Consider the following 27,237-nt stretch of genomic DNA (forward strand, 5'->3'; position numbering starts at 1 on the left):
AACGCAGAAAAATAGAAAGTAATGATGTTGATCAATCTCTCTGTCAAACTTTAGAGCCATAAGTGTTATCCGATAACATAACGCTCATCAAAAGGAAACCCTTCAGAGAGAAACATATATATATTCGTCATTTTCACGGCACCTCGCCCCTGATATGGGATAGATTATTTAAAAGTCACTTTAGCTAAATACCTTTAAAAGTTCCAAGGAAATGGACATATGGTACATTTGTTTCATTATTTAAATATTGGTCAAGTAATTTCACAGCAAATCTGATGATAGGGAAATACTAAGTGGCAGTCTCCCAGCATTCCTCCGCTAAGAGAATGTCGGTATTGCCATCCTTAGTTAGCCGCTAGTTTACCCACAGTGAAGGTATTATAAAATCGAAAAAAAAGGGAAATAGATCATTACACGCTGAAAGAACTAGATACAGAAAGTATTAAAACAAAAGAGTCCAAACTGGTTTCGACGAAGACCATTGTTTTACTTGGAGGTAGAATATAAACCATTCAGGTGTTTTCATTGCAAGCGATTTTGATCCGATATTAGCAAAGGAAAACATTGGAAACAGATGGTCCGTTTCTCTAATTTATTTACTTTTGGGACATTTCCCTATCGTTATGGGATATTTCCCTATCGTAATGATTTATATTCGTCAGTACACCCATTTCTGATCTTTCATCTAGGTAACACCGTAAAGTAGTCGGCGACAACAATCTACTCAAAATCAGCAACATAAATGCGAAATGTAATCATTTAGCTTTTATAATCATAATTTTTTCCACAAGGAATGACGGCAATAAGGAGAATGTCCAACTTTTCTGTTCTTCAAAACACGTGTCGCCTACAAACGACACAATTGTGTACTTGGAAAATCAGGGATAAAGTCCCAGATTAAGGTCGCTGCTTGTCTTTCTGCAAATCTACGGTCAATTACTGTTGACTGAACTCACGGGACAACTCCTTTCTACAACGTCTCATGGCTTGTCCTTGATCGATTCACCATAGCTAGTCTAAAGCGATATCCCCAAGATCGACAATGCGTCTTGAAATGTCATGTAGATCACATGGTACGACCTGCCAAGATTATTTAAACTATTACAAGCGAGGAGGCTAAACCACCAAAAGAAAAAAAAAGTGTTTAAGACGAGGGTTGGAACCTGAAAATCACTTACATTGTGTAAAACTCGGGCTGAAGACTGTTTGCCATTACCAAGGAACATTATCCGATAGAAATACTGTAAAGACAAAGTGATCCGTGTTGTTCACATACAACTCGTTGGATCACATTTCCAGCGCTCTTGATCCATCTTTTCAAGTCGTCGTTAACTTTCATAGAGTAGGGTCACCATTTAGCCTCACTGTAAGACAAAGGACTTTAGTAACCGCATGATGTCAGGCTTGTTCCTGAAGAAATTCTCCGGTGACTCGGTTAGGGCATGTTTGATTAACAAGGTCTCGAAGAGCGCCAGGGCTAGTAGCGTGACTGGTGTTGTACAGGTAGCTAGTTGGCCCAGTCATTCGACCCTAAAGCGGTACAGACGTGCTCAAAGAATAGACACAAGAACAAAGGAACTTGAGGCTGACGTAAATTTTACACATCCTGACTGGCTTTGCTCGGTAAACTCTTTAAGGTCTTCTTGTAATTCCATACCAAAATGTTACAGCTAAGGAAGAAATCCTTTGTGTGTGGCTCGGCGCTGAGGTTTTGGAAAACTGCGGCATGCGCGCAACAGTACTAAGATTTGAATTGGCCTTTTAAATACATGGCCCCGAGACCACCGGCCATGAAAGCAAATAAAAACTTCAAAAGAACCAAGACGATGCACTCTGAATTTTAATGAAACGTGCTTTGATAGTAAGATTGGCTTAGTTTGCCTATACGCGGTACTGACCAGGGACACTGGACTAGCAATTGAGAGGCCATGTTTTCCACTACCATCATGAAGTTGGCGTTCACACTGCTCTTTCCATTTCTCTTCAGCCAAACTTTCCGTGCCGAGTCGATGCCTTTAGAAGGTACGAGCGTGCATAGGGAGAATTTGGAGGAATTGTGGGGTCGCGTGCAAGAGCTAGAGCAGAAATACAGCGAAGTAAAGCAGCAGAACGAGGAACTATGGGTATTAATAACAACCGCCCACGCAGACCAGGCTAGAGGCCAAACTAGCGACGGAAAGAGCATCAGTCAACTAGAGTTTAGCACACAACAATCAAGAGAACAGCTACACAATCCAAGCGACTGGCCATTGACCACAGATTTGGAAAATTCTGAGGGAAATAGCCGAAATCCAATGATCGCGTCCGACTCGGCAGAAACAAAACAATTGAAAGACTTACTCATGCGGCAGGACTTGGAGTTAGAGACATTGTCCGAAAATCAACGTGGATGGAGAGAAAGTGTTCTCAAACTTCAATGGAAAGATCCAAAGGATCGAGGTGCGTTCGTGAAGACCGAACTTAGCAAATCTGATTTGGCCAGGAGTGAAGAACTCTTCCAACAGATGAGGGAATTTGTAATGCAACTGGAAGCAACAGGTATCCCAACACTACTTCCATTCTTTTCTATAAGCTTACTTTCAAGTTTACAGCAGAGGAAAATCTTGCTTGTTCAACACATTAACTTCAAACTTGGCCCTAATTTGGCTAACTCCTACCCTTGTTTATCTATTTGTGTGCAGCATTTAGCAGACATATAAAGGTTAGCAAGGCAAGGTGGTATATAGGACGGCTGGACGCAGACTTCTTTTTGTTCTTAACGTAGAAGATTAGTGGCCAACTTTCTATAATAAAATTGCCGGCCCTTTGTTGACTACAATGCAAACAATGTCCTAAGCATTATTCAATAATACAGATCGGCGCTGCCTGGCTTTTCGCTTTCAGTCGTTAGACCCAGTGGTCACTTTGCAATGTCCATACGACACGGACTCGTGTCTCTCGCGCCTGTTCGTAAGGGGAACGTGCCACACCTTATGGCACCACGTGACCAAAAGCACGAAAACGCTGTATTTTCTTATTTGAATGACCTGAATACACTGAGTCTGTTCATTTTCCCACAGCATCAAGGTCATAGAAGCCATACATGAAGATAAATTATCAAATTTCGTCTTCTTTTCCCGCTTCTCAACAACCCACCGCAATATTTGACTGATTGAAAATGTGGTCGTACAGAACGTAAAGAGAGTGGCGGTTTGCTAGGCTTTCTTTTGTAGTAATGACCTTCTTAGGGCAAGTGGGTACAAAAGAAAACGAAATCTCTAATGAGATAAAAAGCACGGTTGGTTGGCAACGGTTGGCAGGCAAGTGGCCCGTTGTCGCTCGATAATATCAGCATAAAATTGGCCACGCTGTCTCTAACTGGGGATTCAGTGAATTCCAGGTCATCTCGCTTGCTACGATCTTCACTCCCACAAGCTTACGCCAGTATTTACCATTGACAAGAATCTGGACTACTTGATGGCCGTGTCAAAAAGGCCTGTGTCAGGCGTCAGATTGTCTTGCAATGAGCTTTACTCACTATATTACAGTTTCAATGGAAAACAAGAGGCTATGACACCTCTATACTCCTCTTACAGACTAGAACAAACCTGATCCCGGGGATGGAGTCTCCGGTCTTTAAATACATAACCCGATAGAGTTTTCATTACCGACACGTGCGATGGTCTACTAGATTTGTAATTCTCAGGTTATCACATTCCGAATTAATGTGATATACAACAGATTTAATATACTTTTAAGTACATATTTAATGCGTTCAGGAAGTCAGGGTAATTCTATGAGGAAATATATAGCCCTTGTATGAAGCATTAGAAGCCCTGCGTTCAGTAGATAATTATTTTCTGGTAAGGCCCCGCAGCAAAATGAAAAAATTGACATGCATATGATGTACAAACCATAAGTGTTATATCAAACAATGATGTTTGCTGTACACTCTGGTTAACTATCACAATTTCTAAATTGTGTCGTTCTTCTTATGTGCGTTATGGAGGCGAAAAATGGTCAGCCAAGCAAAAGTAACCAAACAATACATTTACAGGTTTGAATGATTTCTGTAGAGCATTGACTCGCTAGTTTTCTTAGTATTTAGCAGACTTTCCGTCCGTTATTTGCCTACTATCAGGATCGAACTTGACTTTCTGTAGTTTTGATATTTTACACTTTGACACTACTTGTCACATCTAAGCTACGTTAAGATTTACTGCTTTCTCAAACTGTTATGACGTCACTGACAAATGACACTGTCTTTCTGTTACTGATGAAGATGATCCTCTTAATTCGTCAACTCATTATCGGAGAGTTTCCGTCAATAATTTCTATCTTAAAAGAAAATATCTACATTGACTGTCTTATAATGTCTGCTTTTTCGGAATGTTTTAAGGAGGTTGTTCTTTAATCTATGAAAGGTTTTGATTCGTCAATCGATCAAGAGTTAATCCATTTTGAAAACAACACTTTGAGATTCATGTAAACCTAGAACTAAATGTTCTAAATTTAGCAATGATTATAGTAGTGGATGCAACTTACCCACGACAAAATGGCAGCAGAAAAGATCTAGAGGAGAGATTAATCCTATATATTGGTAGAAAGTAATCGATGTAAATGCAGAAATTAATGAATTCACCAATGAGTATTCTTCTTATCATATTTATTGCCGTATCTTTACAATACATAGCCTAGTCCGCAGCAACTTTACATTGTTCACGTACATTTCATCAGTGTATTAGGCTGTTACTGAATATTTCATTCCTTGTAGAGAATCCAATGCAGGCTATGGTATTCATTCATCGTTTTCAAAAGAAAGGAGACACTATTGTGAACTTTTCGGGGATTAATTAGATACTTTTATTGGATATCTTGTCTTTAAAATGTTTTGTAAGTTATCAGAATTCTGGGTAGACGAGATGCAAACTGTGAAGAACAAAATACGCTATTGGTACATCCCCTGGGTACATCACACTACGGTTATTCCAAGTTTCTAATACATTGCTAACCTTCCGCGAGGTGGACATGTTTTCATGTTTTCATGTGGAGTAGTTTGAGATTCTGAACAGCCGTAGTCATCATTAGAATCTGCAATAAACTAAGTACGGAACGTGCCCTGGCAACATCAAGAGAAGCTTAATGGGAACTCTGAAATCATGATTGTGCTTGTCAAACTTGATCAAACACTGTGATTCTGTCCATAATATTTCATTATTTTAGGGTAAAACGAAATCACAATATTCTTCTTGGTCCTCGTAAATCGATTTTGAATATCAATAAATCATAAATGCTTTAATCTAATTTTAATAGTCAGCATCGTTTTACGTTTCTGATCATTTCCACTGAATGTTTCATCTGGGTCTTTTATTATTCAAGTATTGGATGGCAGTCTGGAGTGCATATATAGCATAACACAAGTTCAGTCTTACAAGGAGAGACGGAACGATGGTTTGCAGAGATTTACATAACGTTTATGAGTCAATTTTTTTTCATATCAGCAATGACATATTCCGTGTTAAGTTCATTCTGTACAAAATAAATAAGTCAGCAAATATGAAAATATGTTTGATACAGCTGGTATTTTAGATATTTATTTCTATGACAATTATAAAACATTGATGAACATAAACATATCTTAAGCCAAGTTATATCGTTGTCCGGTGTAAAAGGTCTGTAGGGCTAAATGTGACTGCAAATATAGTCACTGAAAATGTGTCTCCAAATTGTGTGATATGATTAATAGAAACGATCTTCAAGTGACTTTTCGCGATTATTCAATAATGTACATAAATACACAGGGTGCCACTGCGATGCAGTGCTTAACGTACTTACCGGTCCCCTTCTGACTCTACGCCATTTAAGTCCACGAATGTCGGCTTTGTTTGGTTTTGTCTTGGAGTAGGTATCTCCCCATTAATACTAAATGTAAATAGTTGATCTTTTCACAGTTTATCTAGTCTATTGTCAAATGCTTGCACTGTTTTAACTGCAACTACTGTTTCTGGTAAACTATTCCAAAAGTTCACACTTTATGGATAAACGAGTATTTTCTGATGTTAATCCTGGTAAACTGTTTATTAATTTTGTAATGGTGCCCTCAGGTGCCATGTGATGTCTTTTGTACTGGTGCCCTCAGGTGTCATGTGATTTTGTACTGGTGCCCTCAGGTATCATGTAATTTTGTACTGGTGCCCTCAGGTGTCATGTGATTTTGTAATGGTGCCCTCAGGTGCCATGTGATGTCTTTTGTAATTTGATAAAGTTGGATACTTCACTGTTATATTTTCTGCTGAGATAAGATTTTGTACAACTTCATCATGTCACCTCTGACTCGTCTATATTCATTTAACTTGTTATTTCAAGTATTCGGTCAATCTTCAATCAGCCACTGCGCATGGCTTTGAAACTCTCCAAAGATCAAATGTAAACACATGTCGTAAATTTCTGGCAAGTCGAAAAGTGATGGTCAACTTGTGCAAGACAATGTAGGAAGTTGGTCAACATGTTGCAGCACAATATACAAACGTAATCAGCACGTTACAGGGCAATATAAAAACGCGATGGTCAACATGTCAGGGCAATATACAAACGTGATGGTCAACATGTTAGGGCATGTAAAAAGGTGATGGTCAACATGTCAGGGCAATATGAAATCGTGATGGTCAACATGTCAGGGCAATATAAAAACGGGATGGTCAACATGTCAGGGCAATATAAAAACGGGATGGTCAACATGTCAGGGCAATATAAAAACGTGATGGTCAGCATATCAGGGCAATATAAAAACAGAATGGTCAACATGTCAGGGCAATATAAAAACGTGATGGCCAACATGTCAGGGCAATATAAGAACGTGATGGTCAGCATGTGTCTGGGCAATATAAAAATGTGATGGTCACCCAGGCATAGGGCAATGATGACCAAACGTATTGGTATATAGTTTATGGAATTTGTACAATACAGCTAGTATTTGCCAAAATTTGTCAATGCACTATGAGTATGTTAAATTTGATAACAACAACCATTCAATATATCTATACAGATGAATAGACATATAAAAAGAAAGAAATTAGCTGAAGCTCTGAACTTTAATTTTTTTCGATAAAACAAATGTACTTTCTCTTATACGTATTCTTCTTCCGAAAGTTTGCAAAGATACCAAGTATTAATCATGATGCAAACAACGCGTAACATATAGTTTTATTTATGAAAATGAATAGTTGTGTCGATGTAAATTTGCAAGCTAATTGCAATACAATTTTAAAGCATATGAAATAGTTTAACAATTTACACAATGTGTGACAGTTTGAAGGATTTGTCATCCGGGTGATACGGTTTTCATGTGAAATTTAATAAATCAAGTTGCAACGATTAGATAGAGATAACTATGAGGTACAGTACCATTTACCAGGATGGTCGAGTAATCTTAGTTTAGTTTGACAATTTAGGACTTGAAACCTTAATCATGATATGGAATCTTTCCTGATTCAGGCTTACATACTAAAACCACAAACACTCAAAAACTGGTTACTGTGATTCCATATTGAAGTTGAAAAGTAAACTCTACAACTAGTAAATTACTTTTAATGTTACCTATGTAAAGTTTGGAGAGGCAACATTTTTTCAATTTAAAAAAAAAATCGATGGCCGTAATTTGATCACAATTTGATGTTAACGATAGTGGACCGAAATACGTTGAACAGAAACACTACATTACTAATTCATCTGTTGACAACACCATAAACCGACAATGTAAATAATGATGATATTTGATCATGAAATGTTGCAGTCACTGTATTTACCAAATGAAGCAACCTCAATACCTAAGATCAAATCATAGAACATCACTTTAAGTACTGATCAGTTACTTGGTTATTATTTTCTAAATGTAAGGCCAGCATTGAGGTACAAGTCACATGACAGGGACGGTTTAAGCGTAATGGACAACATCGGCAAAATCAAAAATGTCAGCTTGTGGCTATCCAATGAGAATTTCGCCTCGGAAAACGTTAGAACATTTATTTAGTGAATATTATTGACATGTCATTATGATATGGTTCCCCAAATAATCAGTGTCGTCATAATTTTAGCGATTATTGGTAGCCATTATTCAACAGTTGGCTACTTAAACAACCTCCGAAACGGAGTTAAACTTTAAAATAATGCCATGTAAAGGTTTGAACATTGCATTTCGGTTCACGATTTCAACGTCTTCCTTAATATAGATAGATTTTGGTTAGGACGCACAACAACAATCACCGACTAGCAACATTTAATGGTGTTATCGCTCCAAGTTTAGAGCTGGGACGATGAAATAAAGTAGCTGCATAGATACCTGCTATAATTTTACTGACATGTAAAGCTGAGGCAACGGGAAATGGTAAAACGTGGAAGACAAGACTAATCGACACTCAAATCTGCTATCTTACGTTATTTGAGAGATGAGCACGTGTGCAGTTTACATTTACCAACGTCTGTGAGATGACGCAAAATGACTCTCCTGTTGTTAGTATATGAGACCATATGTTGCTAAGTATTGGAGGAACACAAAACAGCTCTCTTATCTCGATTTATCGTCAGTTCTGTACGCTCCGCGTGTTCCTCTTTAGGCAATTTGTCCACAGAACATTAGAATAGGCGGTGGTTCTTCCTGCCAATGTGTCAATCTTGAGGGAAATTTATTACCTCAAGAACTTATTTCTGTCCTTGGGACACAGTCTACATCTGTCAGCCATTTTGCGTCAAGCCGTTATTCTACGTTGTATTTTTTTTACAGAAATCAACATTTGATTACTTGTCTGTGATATTTTCTGTCACTTGCAATGGCAAAATTAGGGTCAGTGGCATTGTCGCTTGTTAAATCACAGTCTGTGACAACAACAACAACAACAACAACAACATTATTCATCATCATCATCATCTTGGTAGTAAAACTAGTAGTAGTAGTAGTAGTAGTAGTAGTAGTAGTAGTAGTAGTAGTAGTAGTAGTAGTAGTAGTAGTAGTAGTAGTAGTAGTAGTAGTAGTAGTAGTTATAATAATATTTATTGTCCTTCTATTGAGCTTGTCTTTCGCTCCACCAAAATATGAGAAAACAAATTACTACGGCAAGATAAAAACGAAAGCACTGATCATAAAATGTGAGTGTCGGAATCCAAAACAGTTATTGCTCTTGGTATAAAATATGTGAAAAAGATTTCCGCGAATTATGAGTATGCTGTACTTGTTGGTTGAGGATACCAGTTCAAAATGATAATGTAGACCTAAAGGGTGAGAAATATCATTTGTGTCAGAGTTGAATTTAATTGATTACACTGAAGTTTAATACCACAGAGTAACACGAAATGAAAGTACACTATGAGATTTTTTCTACAACATTTTGACTGAGATCAAAAATTTCCATTAGCCTCAACAACATCATTTATTGCATGGCCTCCCTGACAACACAATTTTTATTTTCAGTGAAATTCAACTGAAAACGTTTTCATCAATATGCACACAATTGAGACTCACTTTAAACTGGACATTATACAACGTCTCATGTCTTCTTAGTTATCGTAATCTTCATCATCAGCATTGTCAGTTGTAACTTTGTCAGGACTCTTATATTTTGTTTTGTTTTATTTTGTTTTTGCCCAGCCATTGTTTGTCAACATTTTATTTAAGGATATACCATTTGAAATAATCGTTTGAAAAGCACAGACAGCAATACGACCCATTGTTTTGCATTTGAAATAACAAAAATCTTATTTATTTTACACATTTCTTTCAGCTGAAGAAAGGTCGCAACTGTTTTTTCAACTTAACATCTGAGAATTATTACGTTCCTTAAAATAACATTTACAGGCATTTTACAATCAGTCAGGCAATACTTATGGATTGACCAATTGCCCAGCAAAATTCGAAAATTAACAGTAAAACTTTTGATGAGTTACTTTGACTGAAATCATAATTAATTTATTATTTCAGCATTTGACAATGTCGCATTGTGTTGAAGATAGTTAAATTCTAAAATCATTTTACCATATAATTTTTTGCCAAACGCACTCTACTTTGCGTGTTGTTTTGAAAATAATATTCCAGAAATTACTGGCATTTTAATGTATATTGAACATGTTCTGATTTTCAACAATTCACATTGTGGCTTCTTCCTAACTCAAGTCTTTATAAAATATGGGAGTATAAAGTTCCCTAACAAAATCCCAATCGCTGACGTCCTTAGAAGAAGAAATACTCATTTTACCTGATATTCTTTGAAGAATTCGTCAGAACTCATCAACAAATTATGTATATATGCTTCACAGTTGTTCTTCTTTTCCGCAGAGTGAGCGTCACCGTCAACCTTTCAATATTGTCTCGTAAGTTGTCATTCAACGGTAATGTTGTCTCGCTTATACAAATGAACATGGTTGAGTTAAAAATGGCTGGTGGCTCTAAAATGATTGGTGAAAACGAACATAAGACCAGCACGGGTCATGAACTAAAGATTTAATGTATACCTGTACATGGCTAAATGAGTTTGAATGCATCTATTAAGACTTGGCTGACATTCACCGCATTTGCTTCTTTCTGTGAAATGTTGTCCATTCTCAATTTAATTTGATTTTAATGGAATTTACCAGAATCTATTCGTCTTTGATTTGACGATCACGTTAACAGTTTGCAGGTCTATCTTTATAGCGAGCACTGCTCTCCAATGTTAAAGTCGAGAAATTGTTTTCTTAATTTAATTTCTGTAATAGCTGTAAGTATCATTGTGCTGTGTTTGCTAAGTCAATCTGAGAGGGCTGCATAACGAATTTTATGGCAAACAGAAATATATTTACAATGTGCACCAATCCATTACGTTGGTGACTATGGTAATTTTGTTGCAATGTAGATAAATCGTTACGCAATAAGTGTCAGAAAATTTAACAGTATGAGCAATATATTTTCGGGTGGACGTTCGACAGGTTTTTGACTCCGTGTACCTGTTTGACTTCCTAAAGTCATTGTGAAGGCGATACAAGATGTTTAAAAATAGCTACAGTGATCGATCAAAACCGAATACGAAACTCACGGCCACAATTACAACAGATGCATAGACTGAACTTAACTGTAGATGGCGTCATCACAAAACTGTGATTTTTTACGGAATTTTAGAAAATTTACACCTGCATATTGATGGCAGTTGGAGTTGAGAGTCTGCCAATGCTTGCAGTTCACCTTCATGAATAATGTTTGCAAATGACTATCTTTGTTTTTCAATTTTCTTCTTGGTCAACTTCGTCTCTCACAATTTTAACGCAGGTCAAGTATGCAAACATTATTAAATGTGAACATTTGTTCCCTATTCTTGTAGTTTGGGTGAGATTTCTACAGCATTTCTTCTTCTCAATATTTGACTAGTAAAGAAACAACGCTGGACGTACTGTATCAAAGTTGCAAGCTTTTCATGTACATTGAATGTAAGAGTCATAAGGTAGAATACGCCACGGGGACAGATATTTTGACTCTTAAGTTTTACAATTCTTTTCTGATCTAACAGCTGTTGGGGCTCATTTTAAAGCTCTTTAATAGAGTAAGAAAATTTTCACTGTCTTGGTTTGTCAAGAAATCGAAAATGTTTTCTTTCCCATTAAGGTTCACACAGGGATTGCAGCCATTTCGAATTTCAAATATCGGTATTGGGTAATTTGTTTCTTCAGCACCACACGTGTCCCGGTAACCCCAGATTTGTATTCTTGATTTGGTAAGAGAATGGTTGAAAGTTTCGCTGAGGAAAGTTTAGCAAAAGTTTAAGTCTTTCACGTTCCAAGACAAGAAATTGACCATTTTAAACTAACAATTCTCTAGTGTTTAATAAGCTCAGAACCCCCGTAAATTATATATTTTCAGAAAGCGTAGATATAGGGGAACATTTTGAGTACCATAGTGTCACCATTGTTGACATAGCTATCACGTGACAGGTAATTTGCATAACCTTTCAAAAATCGGTTTTCCCTATGTTTTGTTTCAATGCTTTGAGATATGTGGCTGAAATTTGTGTGAGTGCAAGCTGTTCTAAGGGTCTTTAAAAGTGTGTCTCAGAATTTTTTTAAACCTTCTAAAACAGTTTTTATGCCAGAAAAACTTCCAGAGCAGTGAATTTAACCGTAGTTGATTTCTTTAAAATTGTGCTCCAAAAAAACTAAGCAAGATATAAAAACTGAGACACACTTTGGAAGAGCGTTGTGACAGCTTGCATTCCAGCAAGTTTGAGTCAGATATTTTGAAGTATTGAGACAAAACATAGGGAAAACCGATTTTTGAAAGGTTATGCAAATTACCTTGTCACGTGATAGTTATGTAAACAATGGTGACACTGTGGTTACTTTCGAGGCGCATATTACCTCAAATGCTATTCTTCCTTAATCAGTTTGTGTTGTTATAAGTTTCTCGTCTGTCAGAGAAACACAACTCCAATGCATATAAGCCCAATCAAAGGCACGGTGGAAAGTCAACTGGTTTGGATACAACGTGACGTACCCAATGATATGTAAGCTGTGATGGACCGAACTAAATAAGCCTTGTCGTAGAAATCATTTGTACAGTAACCTATCTTTGATATTGTACAGAACCTATTGTACAGACTACACATGTAGTTTGTCATGACAACAACCAACATTTTGTCGCACTTCTCTTGAAGTTTTCACGAATGAAGGATAAGTGAATTGCTGTTTCTCATACACGATGGTGATGATTTCATTTAATAAATATTCTTTTCCAGCAAATACACACATGTATACACACATATATGCTCAAACTGCCATCACAGGTTTTGATCGGGTATGGAATATGATATGTTGTTGTCGAATAATCACCACGGTAAAGACATGTGCTGGTAACATAATGAGAACTGGTTTGTGCTGTGTGATGCTACGTGTTTTATCCGCAAATCAGTGAAAAACAGATGATTATATATATATATATATATATATATATATATATATATATATATATATATATATATATATATATATATATATAAACAATAACCTTTGTTGTTATCATCATCTGTTTGCTAAACAATTAAGATGCGCTGATATACTTTAAAAGGGAATATGCACAGCCTTGGATATTTGAACTGAAATTACATCGTAATTCTTGTATTCTATTTAACGTGTAAACAAAATGACGGGTTTGCATAGCGCGAAGTTCATTTCAAAGTGGAAAACTGCTTATACACATAGGTTTCAAGATTTCGCGGCATACTCGGGCAAATACGAAACTTTTAGTCACACTTTTGTCTAATTGAAAATTCACACTTTTGATTGTTTGCAACGTGTCTATTGTTATTTCATGCATGACTTTCACCGTAATCTGCGGTGGTAACCGCGTCTGCCCTGATAGTATCTGTGACTTAATTGCGTTTAGGGTACAAGTTGGTTATAGAAATCCACTCCGCGCTGTAATCAAAACAACGACGTTCATCATGGTTACACAAAATTCATTAATTGCTTGTTCACTTTGTGACAGGTGCGTAGCACAAATTTTCTGCTTAGAGTGATAAACTGTTAGTCTTTAATACCAAGTTTTTAAGAGAATATCATACTACTTTGGCCAAACATTAATCTTTTCATTTCCTTTCTATTTTACTCTCCACAGTTGCGAACGAGGCAAAGCCACAAAGGCCGTCTCATTCACGCCCGTCAAGAAAGCCCTACTTCGTGCGACCACATGACCAGAGGAGTAAACGAAAATGATTTGTGGAAATCATCAAATTTCGTCAAATTGTACAATTGCCTTTCATGTAATACCACGCATCCATATCAAGCGTCTTGCTCCATCATCGCCACTGTAAACAAGAGTGGGTCAGTCACTTGGAAACTCCCGGTCACGTGGTCGCACGAGATGTGGGCATGAATGAGACTACCTTTGATACCTACCATGGTTACGCATCCTCGTTCGCCTTGTGACCAACTTCACTCCTGGACATTCCTCAGATTGCCATGACTATGTCTTCCACAAGCCGTTTTCTGTTTTGCTTTCTCTAACGACATTTCGCCAGATACAACAGCAGTCGATGGCTTCTCGTCACAGACTTGATCGAACAGAGAAAATATATGGCAGACCAAACTGAAGTAGTCTAATCATCTTCAGTGACCTCTATCTTCGTGCAACCACATGGCTCTGGGAAGTCCAAAATTATTCCGAAAAGTAGCACGTAAGAATTATTAGTGTGGGTTGGGAGGGATGATAAAAAGGGGTGTTAGAATTTGGGATATGTTCAGATGAGGTAGTGTATTTTTCTTGAACTTATCGATCGATCAAGTCTGTGCGTGAGTATAACACATCTTATTCCCTTTTCTTGCTATTCTCGTGCTTTCTCGCGCTTTTCTTACTCTCTTCAAGCGCTCCTTGTAATTATACTAAACCGGCCTGACATCAAAAACATTCAATTTCAGATAATGGAAATTAAACATATGACAAAAACTATCATTTTATCACTTCACTGTACCAAACTCAGAGTGCCATCTCAGACATGCCAAATTACTCAGTAAGGACATCCTTAGCGAAGCGAAATTATAAAGATATATATATATATATATATATATATATATATATATATATATATATATATATATATACACACACACATGGGTATAATGTAATAAATAACAGACAGCTAGTTCTGTCAAGTACATCGATCTGTTTACAGCTGTTTGTAATGCCTATTGATATCCCTGTAGGACGCCCGTAAGTCAATGTCTCGTTTCATTCATTTTCTTTACAACTTATTTATTCGCAAAATGATGGTCTAATTTCCCTGATGAACGCCAAGCTTTCACCGTAGTTACTTGACCCTTGATGACTTTGATTTCAATCGAATAATGCCTGATTAATTATCGGAGACTGTCTGCATGTGACACCTGCGCTGATGTTGAGATTAATCCATACATGCACAAAGTAATCACTAAGTCAGATCTAGCTTTGCTTCGGCGGCATATAAACCACTCCCCGAGTGGGTTGTCGATTTATTCGTTTAGAATTAAAATCAATATTTGTGAGAATTTTAACATCCGATATGAAGATATAACGAGGAAACGTCACGAGACTATCAAAATTGCTGTGTGCAGGTGCCAACATGGCTTTCGCAGGGCTCGAAATTAGCGGTAGTCCCGCGTCCACAGACTACCAACTTTTCTCTGGGGCTACCAAAATCCATGAAATGGTAGCCCACACGGACTACCAAAGCCTGGGACCTGAAATTCAGTCAGTACTTGGCATGCCATGTCCGGTCTGTCACTTTGGGACCAGCTAATGCAGTCAAACCCAGCTAGACACAGAAAGGCCAGACTATGACTTTGTTAAATGCAAATAACGAAGACGACCGTGCGGTGGAACTTTGCAACAAAGTTTCTATATCTGAACTGCCGTACTTGAATGACGGGCACAGGAAATGATGGCCAATGAAAATGTATTTTCGTCGCATTTTCATCATAATGTATCAATCCCAATTACATAGAAATTATGCCTGGTCCCTACAGAAAGCCCATGGTCTATTTTTAGCCCTGCTACAGTATGTCTCAGTGCTGAGAAGGTAGTGTCGTTGTCATGACGACTATCAAAATTTGCATAACGTCCATTATACCTGTTTCTTAAGGTATTAAAGGTGTGCAATATTCACATCAAATGACTAGAAAATTCACTTCATGGTTAGAATCTTGAAAAACAGCTTTTTCTCGTCTGCTTAACGAAAAAGGATATCCCTTCACTAAAATGTATGGGCTCACCAGCCATTGTCACTGGGCTACCAACTTCAGAAAATGGTAGCCCAAGTGGACTACAGGGAAAATAGTTAATTTCGAGCCCTGCTTTCTGTATTGTCCCATTTTGTCCATTCGCTAGGTCCGGTACGAAGACATGCCCCCTACAATGATGGTTGTATGCACTATTTACGCCACTTGCTGTACAAACTGTCTAACTGGGATACAGTGACCAATAATATATATATATATATATATATATATATATATATATATATAATATATATATATATATATATATATATATATATATATATATATATATATATATATATATATATATATATATATATATATATATATATATATATATATATATATATATATATATATATATATATATATATGAAACAGTTCTAATACGTTCATGCCATCGTTGTGCCAATTATAAGAGTGACAAATTTCAACCATTCACCGATTTCCCTTAGATAGATGAGTTTCCTCAATGGCTATTATTTCGTCAGTACAACCAGAAATTATTGGTTTGTTGCAGTCAGAATTTGTCATATTTTTTGAATTTCGTCATGATTTTGCAGAGCTTTTGTTTTGCTTATATTTCTACCGTCGTAATGCAATGACTTAACAACCGACAAAAGTCTAAACATTCTCAAATCTCATTCTATATTTAATTGCTGCGGTCGTATAGTTTCAAAAGTCTTTGTTCTCCTTCAGTTTAGCTGGACGCTTACACTTTGAATTCCGCTCCTGCACATTTAGGGATGAACAGTAGCTAAGAAAAGTCTCATCTGCGATTCAACTGAATTATGCGATTTCTTTAAACTTGTTCGTAAAATTTAGTCCACATATTGTAATCCGTCCAATCACAATTGGTATGACAACTGATCACCTGGTTTCAACATTTAAAGTGAATGCTAACAACCCGAAGGAGCGTTCTAGATATGTGCCTTTCTACAAAAAAGGAAAAATTAATGACTCTCTCTCTCTCTCTCTTGCGTTCACTACAAATCAGTAACAATTAGTAGTCGATTTATTTATTATTCACTACGAATCAGTTACAATCGCTAGTCGATCTTATTTCCACACCAACACAAACGCAGGAAGTCGGTGTATGCAATCACCATGGTATCTCTCCCTGTGTCACGTGATCATTATCATAAATGAACAGAGTTGAACTGTATACCTTGCAACTCTTTCGGAGTTACCGCTACAAAATTTCACTTTATTCAGGAAGCGTATCTGAATACGTATCATAGGTTCCAACGTGATTAACCGTCGTGTGTTCAAACATATCTAATGTGTTCATACTCATGACGTGATCAAATCAGTCAAATAGACGAATTAGTAAAGTCTCCGTATGTTTAGTGTCTCATTGGTTTCCAACAGCCAGAATAGTGCAATACTATTTTAACACCAATGTTGCTCCTTTAATCCATTACACATGGCAACTTATCGCATCTATCGTGCTTTTGTTGTCATAGCAATCGCTGTGATTTGCTGGTTCCACAAAAGTGTTGAATACTGATTATAATCAACATTGATTAAATTCCAGAAAGTTCACAGGAATCGTTTCTAAAGGTGTTGAAGTGTTGGCTGACTTTGCTCGGCTCTGATAATCTTACTTTAATCCCCCCCCCCAGTATCAAGCCCCTTCAGTACTTGTATAAATTCTTAATGCTACAGATCACCGACTTATATTTGTATTTACTTACATCAGCCAGTATTCTTCCTTACCTCAAATTCTATGAAGCCAGGCATATCGCCAACCATTCCACTGTTACATCACCAGCAACAAAATCCCGCAACACTGTAAGTTCAGGTCCGTACCTTGGAAACACTAGAGACACTAAAACAAGTATCTGGCCTTCAGTTTCAAAGAAGGAATGTAGGCCAAGTATTTGCATCAAGATGGCACAGCCTGTATCAACCTTTGACCCTGTGTGACCATAAAAGCGCAAACTGTGGTCCTGTTTCATCGTGACAACTATCAGCTAAACTATGCATTGTATCCAATCGCCGCTTATCATTCCGTTAGTCAATTTTTGAAACATAGGTAACATAGGTGTAACGTAGTATGCTCTGACACCTGCTAATATATGCACTGACGCTGACTCGGCCAGTATACACCATGTTTCACATCTTTCTGAGTAAAAATACTAGACAAATAAGTGTCTATGGCCTCCATATCAACCTTGCCCAGTTTCTCTTCGATAGTCTCTATGTACAAAATTCTTCATTGACCACTTTCAATTTGTCAAATGTGTATACCAGAGTGATCCCAATGAGTTTAGCTGTCATACTTTCATCAAATTGCGAATTGGCAAGAGTAGAAAGTCGCTGAGCTTCTTCTATCTCTGTGTCTTTTCAGAGAAGTGAAAACTTGCAACAATCTGTCGCACTACCTGACATACTGACCTTTTTGCTCGTATCTTTCACTCTCATTCTTATTTTTCTTCTGAAATAAATGTCTGTCTATTCTCCGATGTCTGTTTGCAATGAATGTTTTGCAAGACAGAATATCTTATTTTCTTGTTGTATGATAATCAACAAGTGGCTTCCGTAAAATATTCATTTCATCAAATGTTTTCAATCAAGGGAGATAAAAATACACGTAGTTTTTTTTCTTTTTAACAAATAACGTTTGTCATTCAATCATACTCGTTTCTTCTCGAATAAGTTTAATATAATATTTGAAGAGGCTGCAGCTGTAATGCCTAATATTTCTGTGCAACTGTTTGATGCGAAGTTAGAAAGTATGACTTGTATCGACAGTTTGTAAATGGTTGGACGATGTACCACACGACATGTGTTGGTACGATGTCAACAATTGGAGTATAGACTTGTGTATCAATTTGAAATGATCAGAGTGGAACCCTCTAGTGTCAGTTTTGAGAAAGCACTGCAGAGCGTAGAAAAGTTGTAAAACACAGCTCAACATATATCAGAAATTTATTTATTGTTACAGCTGCTGTTTCTTTTGCTTGAGGACTTCTTGTTTACTTCATCAGCGTGTTTCTAGAGTAAATCTTCTTGTATTCTTAGGACAGATTTCAGTATCTTCTTGCAAGCACTTTAATTATTTCAGATGTTCTGATGGATGTACAAATCTGATAAACAATAATCCTTGTCATATCGCGTGTTTTAAATTATGATCTGATATATCGTGCAAAATCATTGGCTCGTCAAATCTACTAAGGGATTAAATTAATTGGCGAAAAAGAACAACAACAACATCATCATCATTAACAACAACCACGGTATCTTTGTGCTTTTCTTTTTTAACGTTGGCTGCTAACAGATGAAAAATCGTGCAATGGTTAGCGACACCTAGTTTAATAAAATGTATACGATTATTGAATCAGGTGTGATGTTATCCGGTGTCTGTGCTCTCCTTCAAGACGTTGTTGTCAGAATAAACCTTTCCAATTAAAGTTTGTTAATGATAAACCAGTCTTGGTCTTATTTTGACAGAGCGAGATACTATATTAAACTGGGAAACATTGCGATCTGGATTTGTACAATAAGTCAATTACAAAATATGCGGCGAACACTTTACTATGATGCAATGGCATTATCAAATTTTTCATGTTGTAACATACCTGTAAATTTAAGAGGCAACTTTTTATGAAATTCAGAAATATTTAAGCAAGTTTTAGAAAAGTACCAATAACCATGACAACAATATTAACATCATGGAGACAGTAACATTAAAACGGGGTTAGTTTCATTCTGAAGGTAATTTAACGGATTGCGACAATATCTGATTTACAGAGGTCCAATGAAACATAAAACTAGAAATAAACATGCAAGCAATAGCAACTTTGTTCACTGTCAATGTTGGCAAGGCACAGAAAATGATTACGTTAACTTTATGAACAAATTTAGCCGAATTATTTGTATCATATTCATCCATCTATCCAACCATCCACCCCTTTATTGATTAATTTTATTTATTTATTTATTTATTTATTTATTTATTTATTTATTTATTTATTTATTTATTTATTTATTTATTTATTTATTTGTTTATTCTGAGAATTAATCTATGAGAATTCAAACCCTTTAGCAGCAACGACTATCCCATTGTTACAAATTTTAAGCCTGAATGAAATAACAGTGTGTCCCTGCTGTGTGGCAATTGTGTTCATGTGGTCGGGCGCCTTATTTCAAACTCGTTAATTACAGTTTGCCCAGTCAAAGAACAGACAATAATTGGCCTATATCCGATGACAGCTTGCGTGCAGCTATTCTTTAAATACAGCTTCGCCCAAAAGAATTCTGCAACTTTTTTCACTAAGCATATCACGCCATCTGAATCAAAATCATTAAAAAACCAACAAATTTTGTCAGATTTGCCGAAGAAGGGTTAAAAATAGCATTGTGCATATCAGAAAGGGATTTGCGGGCTTCATTTGTATATTTCTGTGTATCTTTGTGCGGACATTTTGTTCCATCTTTCCTTGTTTTTTAACTCTTTAAACATTGCCAAATTTTGCCAACCAGTATTACTGCCAACAAATTAAAACTGAATCTATAATGAAGATCGTGTATACCAATATTGTAACGATTACCCAAGTGTTTTGGACATTTGCCCTGACGTTAACTTTCACAAGGCAGCGATCTATACATATTTGTATATGGGATTAAACCTTGCAACCCATACCGATCTTCCCGAGACTCCTTCATCTACAATCACTCGGCCACATCTGAACCTCTTAAAAACAAGCGAAATAAAATAGCCAATTTTCATAAATCATTTCTTGCAGATCACACTGTTTACTTTCCTCATTAGACTTGTGTTAATAGCTAGGTTTTATTCTTATCTGCAATGATCTCAATCGTATTCTGCAATTATTGTTAGTTATCTCAAATCTTATGGCGACACGAATACAGAGACTGAGTCATCGTGTAGATTACAAAAGTAGGCATAGAAAGTAGGCCTCTATAACATAGCTCAATGCTGGTGACTATGATAATTATGACAGAAGTCAATGAAGTTACGACATCAATCAAAAGTTAAATTATTCCAAAATGCAATGTTGTACATCCAACAGAACATCATAATTTCATATTTATCAAGGACACACTTGCTTTTATTGACTACTTTCTTGCAGTTAAGAGGAAGTGTGCCTTCTCTGCGTCAAGATCAAGTGTACTTCTTGGATCAACATCACCGCAAATCATAACATATGACAAGCTGAACGCCAACAAGGGAAAAGACTTCGATATTTCTACTGGTGTCTTTGTGGCTGAAATTCCAGGTATCTACTTCTTCTCTTTTAACGTCCGATCTTACGATGGCAAGTACATCGGCATCACATTGATGAAGAACAACGAAATGCAGGTTGCCATATCGACGGACGCTGCTGACAGAAGAGTGGTGCAATCACAGAGTATTATGCTGCAGCTTGAAGTTGGAGATACGGTCTGGATACAACTTGGACCACACCAGGAATACGCCATCTATAGCAACAGTTTTAACTACATCAATTTCAATGGATTCCTCCTGTATCCGAACTTTATTAGATAAACTAACGTCAGAGACAGCGTTACAGTACTTGTGTGTTTGCTGCTTCATATACAAGACATTTGAGATGCAAATAACTGCCGCTGTATTTAAGAAAATATAGAAGGACGATTAGCCGCGATGAGCTTGCAATGTGCTTCTGAGGAACGCTTATTACGCATTTGATGTTTAATGAACGAGCTATCACGATTGTCTTCAAGAAACGATGCCGACAGTGACCAACGTTTATTGACCCGTGTCCCACTTTGGGTTTGATATTTAGAGGAGTTCACTTTCTCAATGAGACTGAAACGCCATTCTGTTTGGATTCACTAGAGTGAGAAATCGTTTGAATGTTTTGCCCTAAAATGATGCCATCCATAACTGGAATTAGTACATTAGCATTTTCATCTCCTAGCCGTTGACTTTGGACTTCTGATACATCAAGTACAAGACTCACGACCAACGCCGACAGATCAGCATGTTTTGCCTGGGAATTACTGTACCATTCTGAACTTCCTTATGCAAGAAATGTGTACTACCATCGTGACAACATGACCCACTTCAGCAACGGAGTCGATAGACAAACTCTATGAAGAAGTGAACAAGTAGATCAACATCTGCTGACTCCCGAATATTGGTAATTTTCAGAGGCCGACGATAGGATGGAGGTTTTAGATTGAATATTTTATTTCTTGTGTTCCACTTGACACTTATTTTGTTAGTGTTACCGCATAACCACTTTTACGTCACGATGACACAATTAACATATGCCAAGAATGTTAAAACAACTGCTCAAGCTTTGTATTTCTTCGATAAATCAATGCCTACGTTTACTACCTATCTCTGATCGCACAGCGGAGAGGGTTACAAGGTTAGGAGATCGATGTTGTGAAAGCTTTCATATTGCTAATCATATTGCTTGTGATACTTTAAAAATATATTTTCAGGAGATGCATCGTATGTCATATACCATATTAGGGTGTCGTCATGGACTGTGCGGTCATCATCACGGACTGCGAGTTTGTCGTCATGGACTGTGAGGTTGTCGTCACGGACTGTGAGGTTGTCGTCACGGACTGTGAGGTTGTCGTCACGGACTGTGAGGTTGTCGTCACGGACTGTGAGGTTGTCGTCACGGACTGTATGCTTATCGTCACGGACTGCGTGGTTATCGCCAGTCACGCTAATTAATCATTGCCATGGGTTAAGAACATATCAAAAATAGATTTATTTATTTATTTATTTATTTATTTTATCAATCTATTTATCTATTTGAGTACGTGATAATGGATCTATTGATGTTTTTATTTATTTATTTGTAAGAATTGATTATTTGAATTAATTTACTTCAGTTGAGTCACCGATACCATAAGTATGTCATAATTAATATATTAATTCTTTTATTCAATTTTAAGGTTGATTATTTTGTTATTGTCACCAATACCATGAAGTTTTCAAATCTCTATTTTTTGTGCAATGATTGAAAACATCTTTTCCGATATCTATACACTGTAGCAAGTGTTTCACTTGAAATTTCGAAGGAAAAAATGTAAAGGATTTTTTGTTACAACATGAGTTTGATAAAATTGTTAATTTTTAAAGAAATGAATATTTTCACACTGCAAAATATTTTTGATCCGAAATACGGCCGGCTGTGCCAATATGTTAGAGTTATCTGAATTAGTCAAACTATCACTACAAAATATTGAAAACACTGCCATATAGTTTACGTATTCCCATAGACGGGAAATCCATTCTTTCTTTCATTTTTTGGTCATACTGCCGACAACAGAAGTGATTAATTTATTTCGTATATTTGACTTTGCTAATTTCTTTAAGTTTCTTCCGTGTTTAAATGTTTAATGGAACTTACTTAATTCAATACTAAACACATGGAATCGTTTACCCTACCAGTCATGGCAAAACATGTCACGATTCTAAACAAATGCATCCGGAGTTAAATTTACTATCGTTAATACAGTAGAAACACGTCACAGTTGAGATGTATTTGATACAGCAATAAAATGCATTGTCATTTCGTTCAATCTAAGGACAAGAACAACAGAATTCAGTGAAATATAAATTTTAAATGCTGTTAAATTTTTAACATTCCCCGATGCAAAATTTTAAAACTGAAAACTAAATTTTCATTCAGTTGAATCTAAGACATTCGTTACTTTTAATTTAAGAAGGGCGTGAGTAAAACGGCCCAGCAAATTTTCAGTTGGCGTATATGTGTCTGTTGTATGACGAATCTTCCGTCAATTTTTATTTACGCGCTTTGGAAAAATGAGTCGTCCACTTTAATAAGCTTGTTTTCACAGATATATATATTATTACATGACTATTTATTATCAATTAATTATTGCTTTGTATATTTTAAATCTGATTTCGATGTTAGTTTATATTTCAATGTATTTACCACCACAACATATATTATACACGGACGTCAATACCTGCAGAAAGAGTGTGTTTATTTAAATTTTGATGATTTTTCTTTTAGAATTATGTGGAAGGTAGTCGCTGTTCGACAACAAACACAGACAACAGATTTGAGCTGCTTCAGCTTTCCTGGAAGTGTCGTTTATTTTGCCTAATAGTGAGGACTATTATGATGAATATAGTAATCCATAATATAAGGCGTTTGTATAGACTGTTTTACAGCAAAGGAAATTACCGCTTTTAAAAATTACAGACTGTGGAATAACAAATTACCTTATGGCAGTACTTACAACTTCGTACCTATACGTCTTAATTTGAAAGTCTTATCGATTGCTACAGTTCCACTTCAAAGAATAATCTACTGATGAGGTCAACCGCAAATCGAAACTTCTTTGAAGTACATTCTCTCATGAATGTCGAGCTGAACAATTTAGATTGTGGGATTTTTATCTCTAGCTGTCTTGTAAATACTTACCGGCTATAGTCTTCAATTCATTGTTTAGCTTTCAGAGTCTTCGACAATATTTTATACTTGTATTCTACTCCAGATACGATTTATTGATATCAACTATAACCAATAAAGTACAATACAAATTTATCCGCTTTGTGACTTCTATAATCATTTATTAATGTTCAACTCAAGGCTGATCCTTTGACTGGGGCAGACAACAAGATAAACAATTTATGATGGACAAACGTTTATGTATAGAAATAGAATAATCAGACCAGTGCATATTTACATTGACACTATTTAAATCAAGCAGTCACATAAGGCGACTGATACTGTTTCTTTCTGTTAAATTTTTGTTGTACATAAAGGCTGGTGGCCTAAAGTACTGAATAAAGTATATACATACATACATACATACATACATACATACATACATTCATACAATTAAATCAAGCAGTAAACCCGCTATAGGAACTTTAAGGTAGTAATGTAGTATGTTCCTCGAAAGCGAAAGGATTGGACTTGTGTTCAAATGTTCCCTAATGAATATTTCAACCATTCTCTTACCAAATAAAAATCAGGTCACCCAGCAAAGTCTGGTACAAAGGACACAAATTGCTTCATATTTGTCGATATTTCAAATTCAAAATGGGCGCCATCCCTGTGTTAACTCTATAGGGAAAATAAACTATTCAATTTTTTTGAAAAACTTAAGACGGATTTTCTTCATCCTAGAGCTTTAAAATGCGCCCCCACGGGAGGAAGACTGGAATAGTATTGCAAAAATTGAAAGTCCGAATATCTGACGCCGAGGTGCATTCTGACTAAGGCCAAGCAAAAGTGTGTTTTTGTCAACATGCCTCCAAAATTAGGTTAGGTAGGTCGGAGGATTTTTGTTGTTGTTGGCTAAGACCCATAAAATACTGTAAAATTTAGATAATTTACCCAAACTATTTTGAAAATGTGGAAAATTGTCTTGAGTCGGCGGTTTTACTAGAGTAGGTCGGGTAACTAGAAACACATAAATGTATTCGTTGGAATCCTCACAGATACACTCTTTCGTCATTCATCCTTTATTGCATGACGAATTTTTAAAGTGGAAAAATCGCAATGACGTGAAAACTTTTACATTTATTCGTCTGCTCTGTTACAGACCTGTTGTTATTATGCTGTAGTGAAAGGTTATTCCGTTTAATGCGAAAATTCAAAGAATATTTTGGAATCAAGAAATTATAAAGTGGTTGCTGATCTTAGAAGCAAGTATAACTGATAAGTAGAGGTTGGTGATAAAAGAAAATCGTGGCTACATAAATAAAACAATCTCTCGCTGGCAATGTCAATGTTACACATTGACATCGTGTCTGATTTCTCTGAAGGCTTTCATACGCCGCTGTAATCCTTCATGAGTATATGATGACCCACCTGTTGCTCACAAATCAACGATTATTTTGTTAATGTATAATACATGATCGACTACACTCATATCGTACTGGCATATCTAATTCAACTTTTAGATATCCGACAACAATTATACAGGTCTAGTTTGTCTGCAAATTGCTCATTCTCGATGAGTAAACCGTTTCGAGATTACTGGAGCCGTGCACACAAAAGTAGACCATCCAATGGGCATTATTGGAAAAGTGTTTATTTGCCTGATCAACATGCGTCCGAATCTCTGAAAAGTGAAAATGGATGATACTAGCATGTCTTACATTTCAACATATATTGTTAAGACACAGAACCAAATACTTATTTCTTTCGACAAATTATAGACCAGAACATCAGTCACTTGGCATTTCTCGGTTGTACGTATACACACTATTTCTTATTGGCCCGCCGAGTACGATTTCATCGCCGCATCATTTACGCCACAGTCTGTTGAAGTTTATCACTTCAATTTAACGATCACTTCATCATCATCGCAACAGTCTGCTGAAGTTTATTCCTTCAATTTACAGCTATGATGTTGATAAGCCAACAGACATGGGACAACTACCTTTAACTAGAGTTCGTGACAGGCGACATTTTTTTCGCAGGTTTCATTGACATCAGAGATGTGACATAATACGATCCGCTATTGTGTTTGGTTAAATTTAATGTTAACTTTCAACCGTTAAGGATTTCTTCACAGCCAGAAACAGATACAGTTGTTGGTAGTAAGGGAGAGCAGTCTTGCAACTGTCAATGTCTGCAAAACATTGCAATGGTGGTAATCAGAAAGAAAAATTGCGTCACTAAAGTTAATCGCTTGATACGTTATGATGGAACAAATGCCAGAAAAGTATTTTATTTTTTATTTTTGCTGTAAAATCGACTTCGGTTGAACCACGAACGGGTGAGCCGTGAACTGTCAACTTGATCTATCCTATGATTACCATGACTGTGTGACGAAGCAGCTGGTGTCGTCATCATAGATGATACGTCCTTGAATGTAGCACGCCTCTCATTGTACACCCTATTCATATGCTTTATTAATCGGTTCGGGTCAAGCGAGAGGTTTTTATTCAAGTTTGCAAGGCTGCATTTGGCAGATAAAGCAAAGCTTATCCAGCTGCTGGAATCAATTTAGCAGACCTTTTTGTTGGATACTTTTTTCTGATGACATGGCTACTGTGGACGAAAGTAAGGTTAGAGGTCATTATTTGATCAAATGTATCGCTGACCAATAAGTGAACTGAACAATGAATCACGGTCCCTCCACAAAATCCACGCACCGTGTCATGGGTCAAGTGAATTGAACGGCAAACTCTGGTCATCAAATATTCCCAAAAGGCCCGCTCCGTTTTATATCAATTTGATAGAACTTTCGGTACGATAGTTTTGAAGGAGTCCAGCCTCGGAAATCCAATTTACCGTCCATCTTAATAAAAAGTTTTGAAATTGTTCAAATTCTGCAGCTTTTCCTGGATGTTCCAATGGTTGATGTAGAGAGGGAGTATAAATCACAATGCGGTTAAATTTCTGTCGGCGTTAGTAAAGAAATGAGAATCAGCAGTAGTCGATATTGTCTGATTGATTTGTTACTACCAATGTCAATGAAGGACATTGTACAGAGTGCTCTGATCATCTACTAAGCAATTTGCGACCCGCCAAATACGGTCTTGGAAAT

The 27,237-nt window shown here is 36.6% G+C and overlaps 1 protein-coding gene across 1 annotated transcript; it reads left to right on the forward strand.

The window, feature by feature from the left end:
* Positions 1-1,928: 1,928 nt before the first annotated feature.
* On the forward strand, positions 1,929-24,275 carry LOC139118383 (uncharacterized). The gene is made up of 2 exons (XM_070681678.1): positions 1,929-2,538; positions 20,841-24,275. The coding sequence occupies exons 1-2, from the start codon at positions 1,929-1,931 to the stop codon at positions 21,254-21,256; spliced, it is 1,026 nt and encodes a 341-aa protein (XP_070537779.1). The 3' UTR covers positions 21,257-24,275.
* The last annotated feature ends 2,962 nt before the right edge of the window (positions 24,276-27,237 follow it).

Source organism: Ptychodera flava, chromosome 19 (genome assembly GCF_041260155.1).
Source record: "Ptychodera flava strain L36383 chromosome 19, AS_Pfla_20210202, whole genome shotgun sequence".
Lineage (NCBI taxonomy): Eukaryota > Metazoa > Hemichordata > Enteropneusta > Ptychoderidae > Ptychodera > Ptychodera flava.

What these genes read in the sequence shown, in the direction of transcription:
- LOC139118383 (XM_070681678.1), top strand. Translation starts at nt 1,929, where the DNA reads ATGTTTTCCACTACCATCATGAAGTTGGCGTTCACACTGCTCTTTCCA. An exon ending in AATGCAACTGGAAGCAACAG is followed by an intron (nt 2,539 to 20,840) that starts GTATCCCAACAC and finishes ACTTTCTTGCAG; the next exon opens with TTAAGAGGAAGTGTGCCTTC.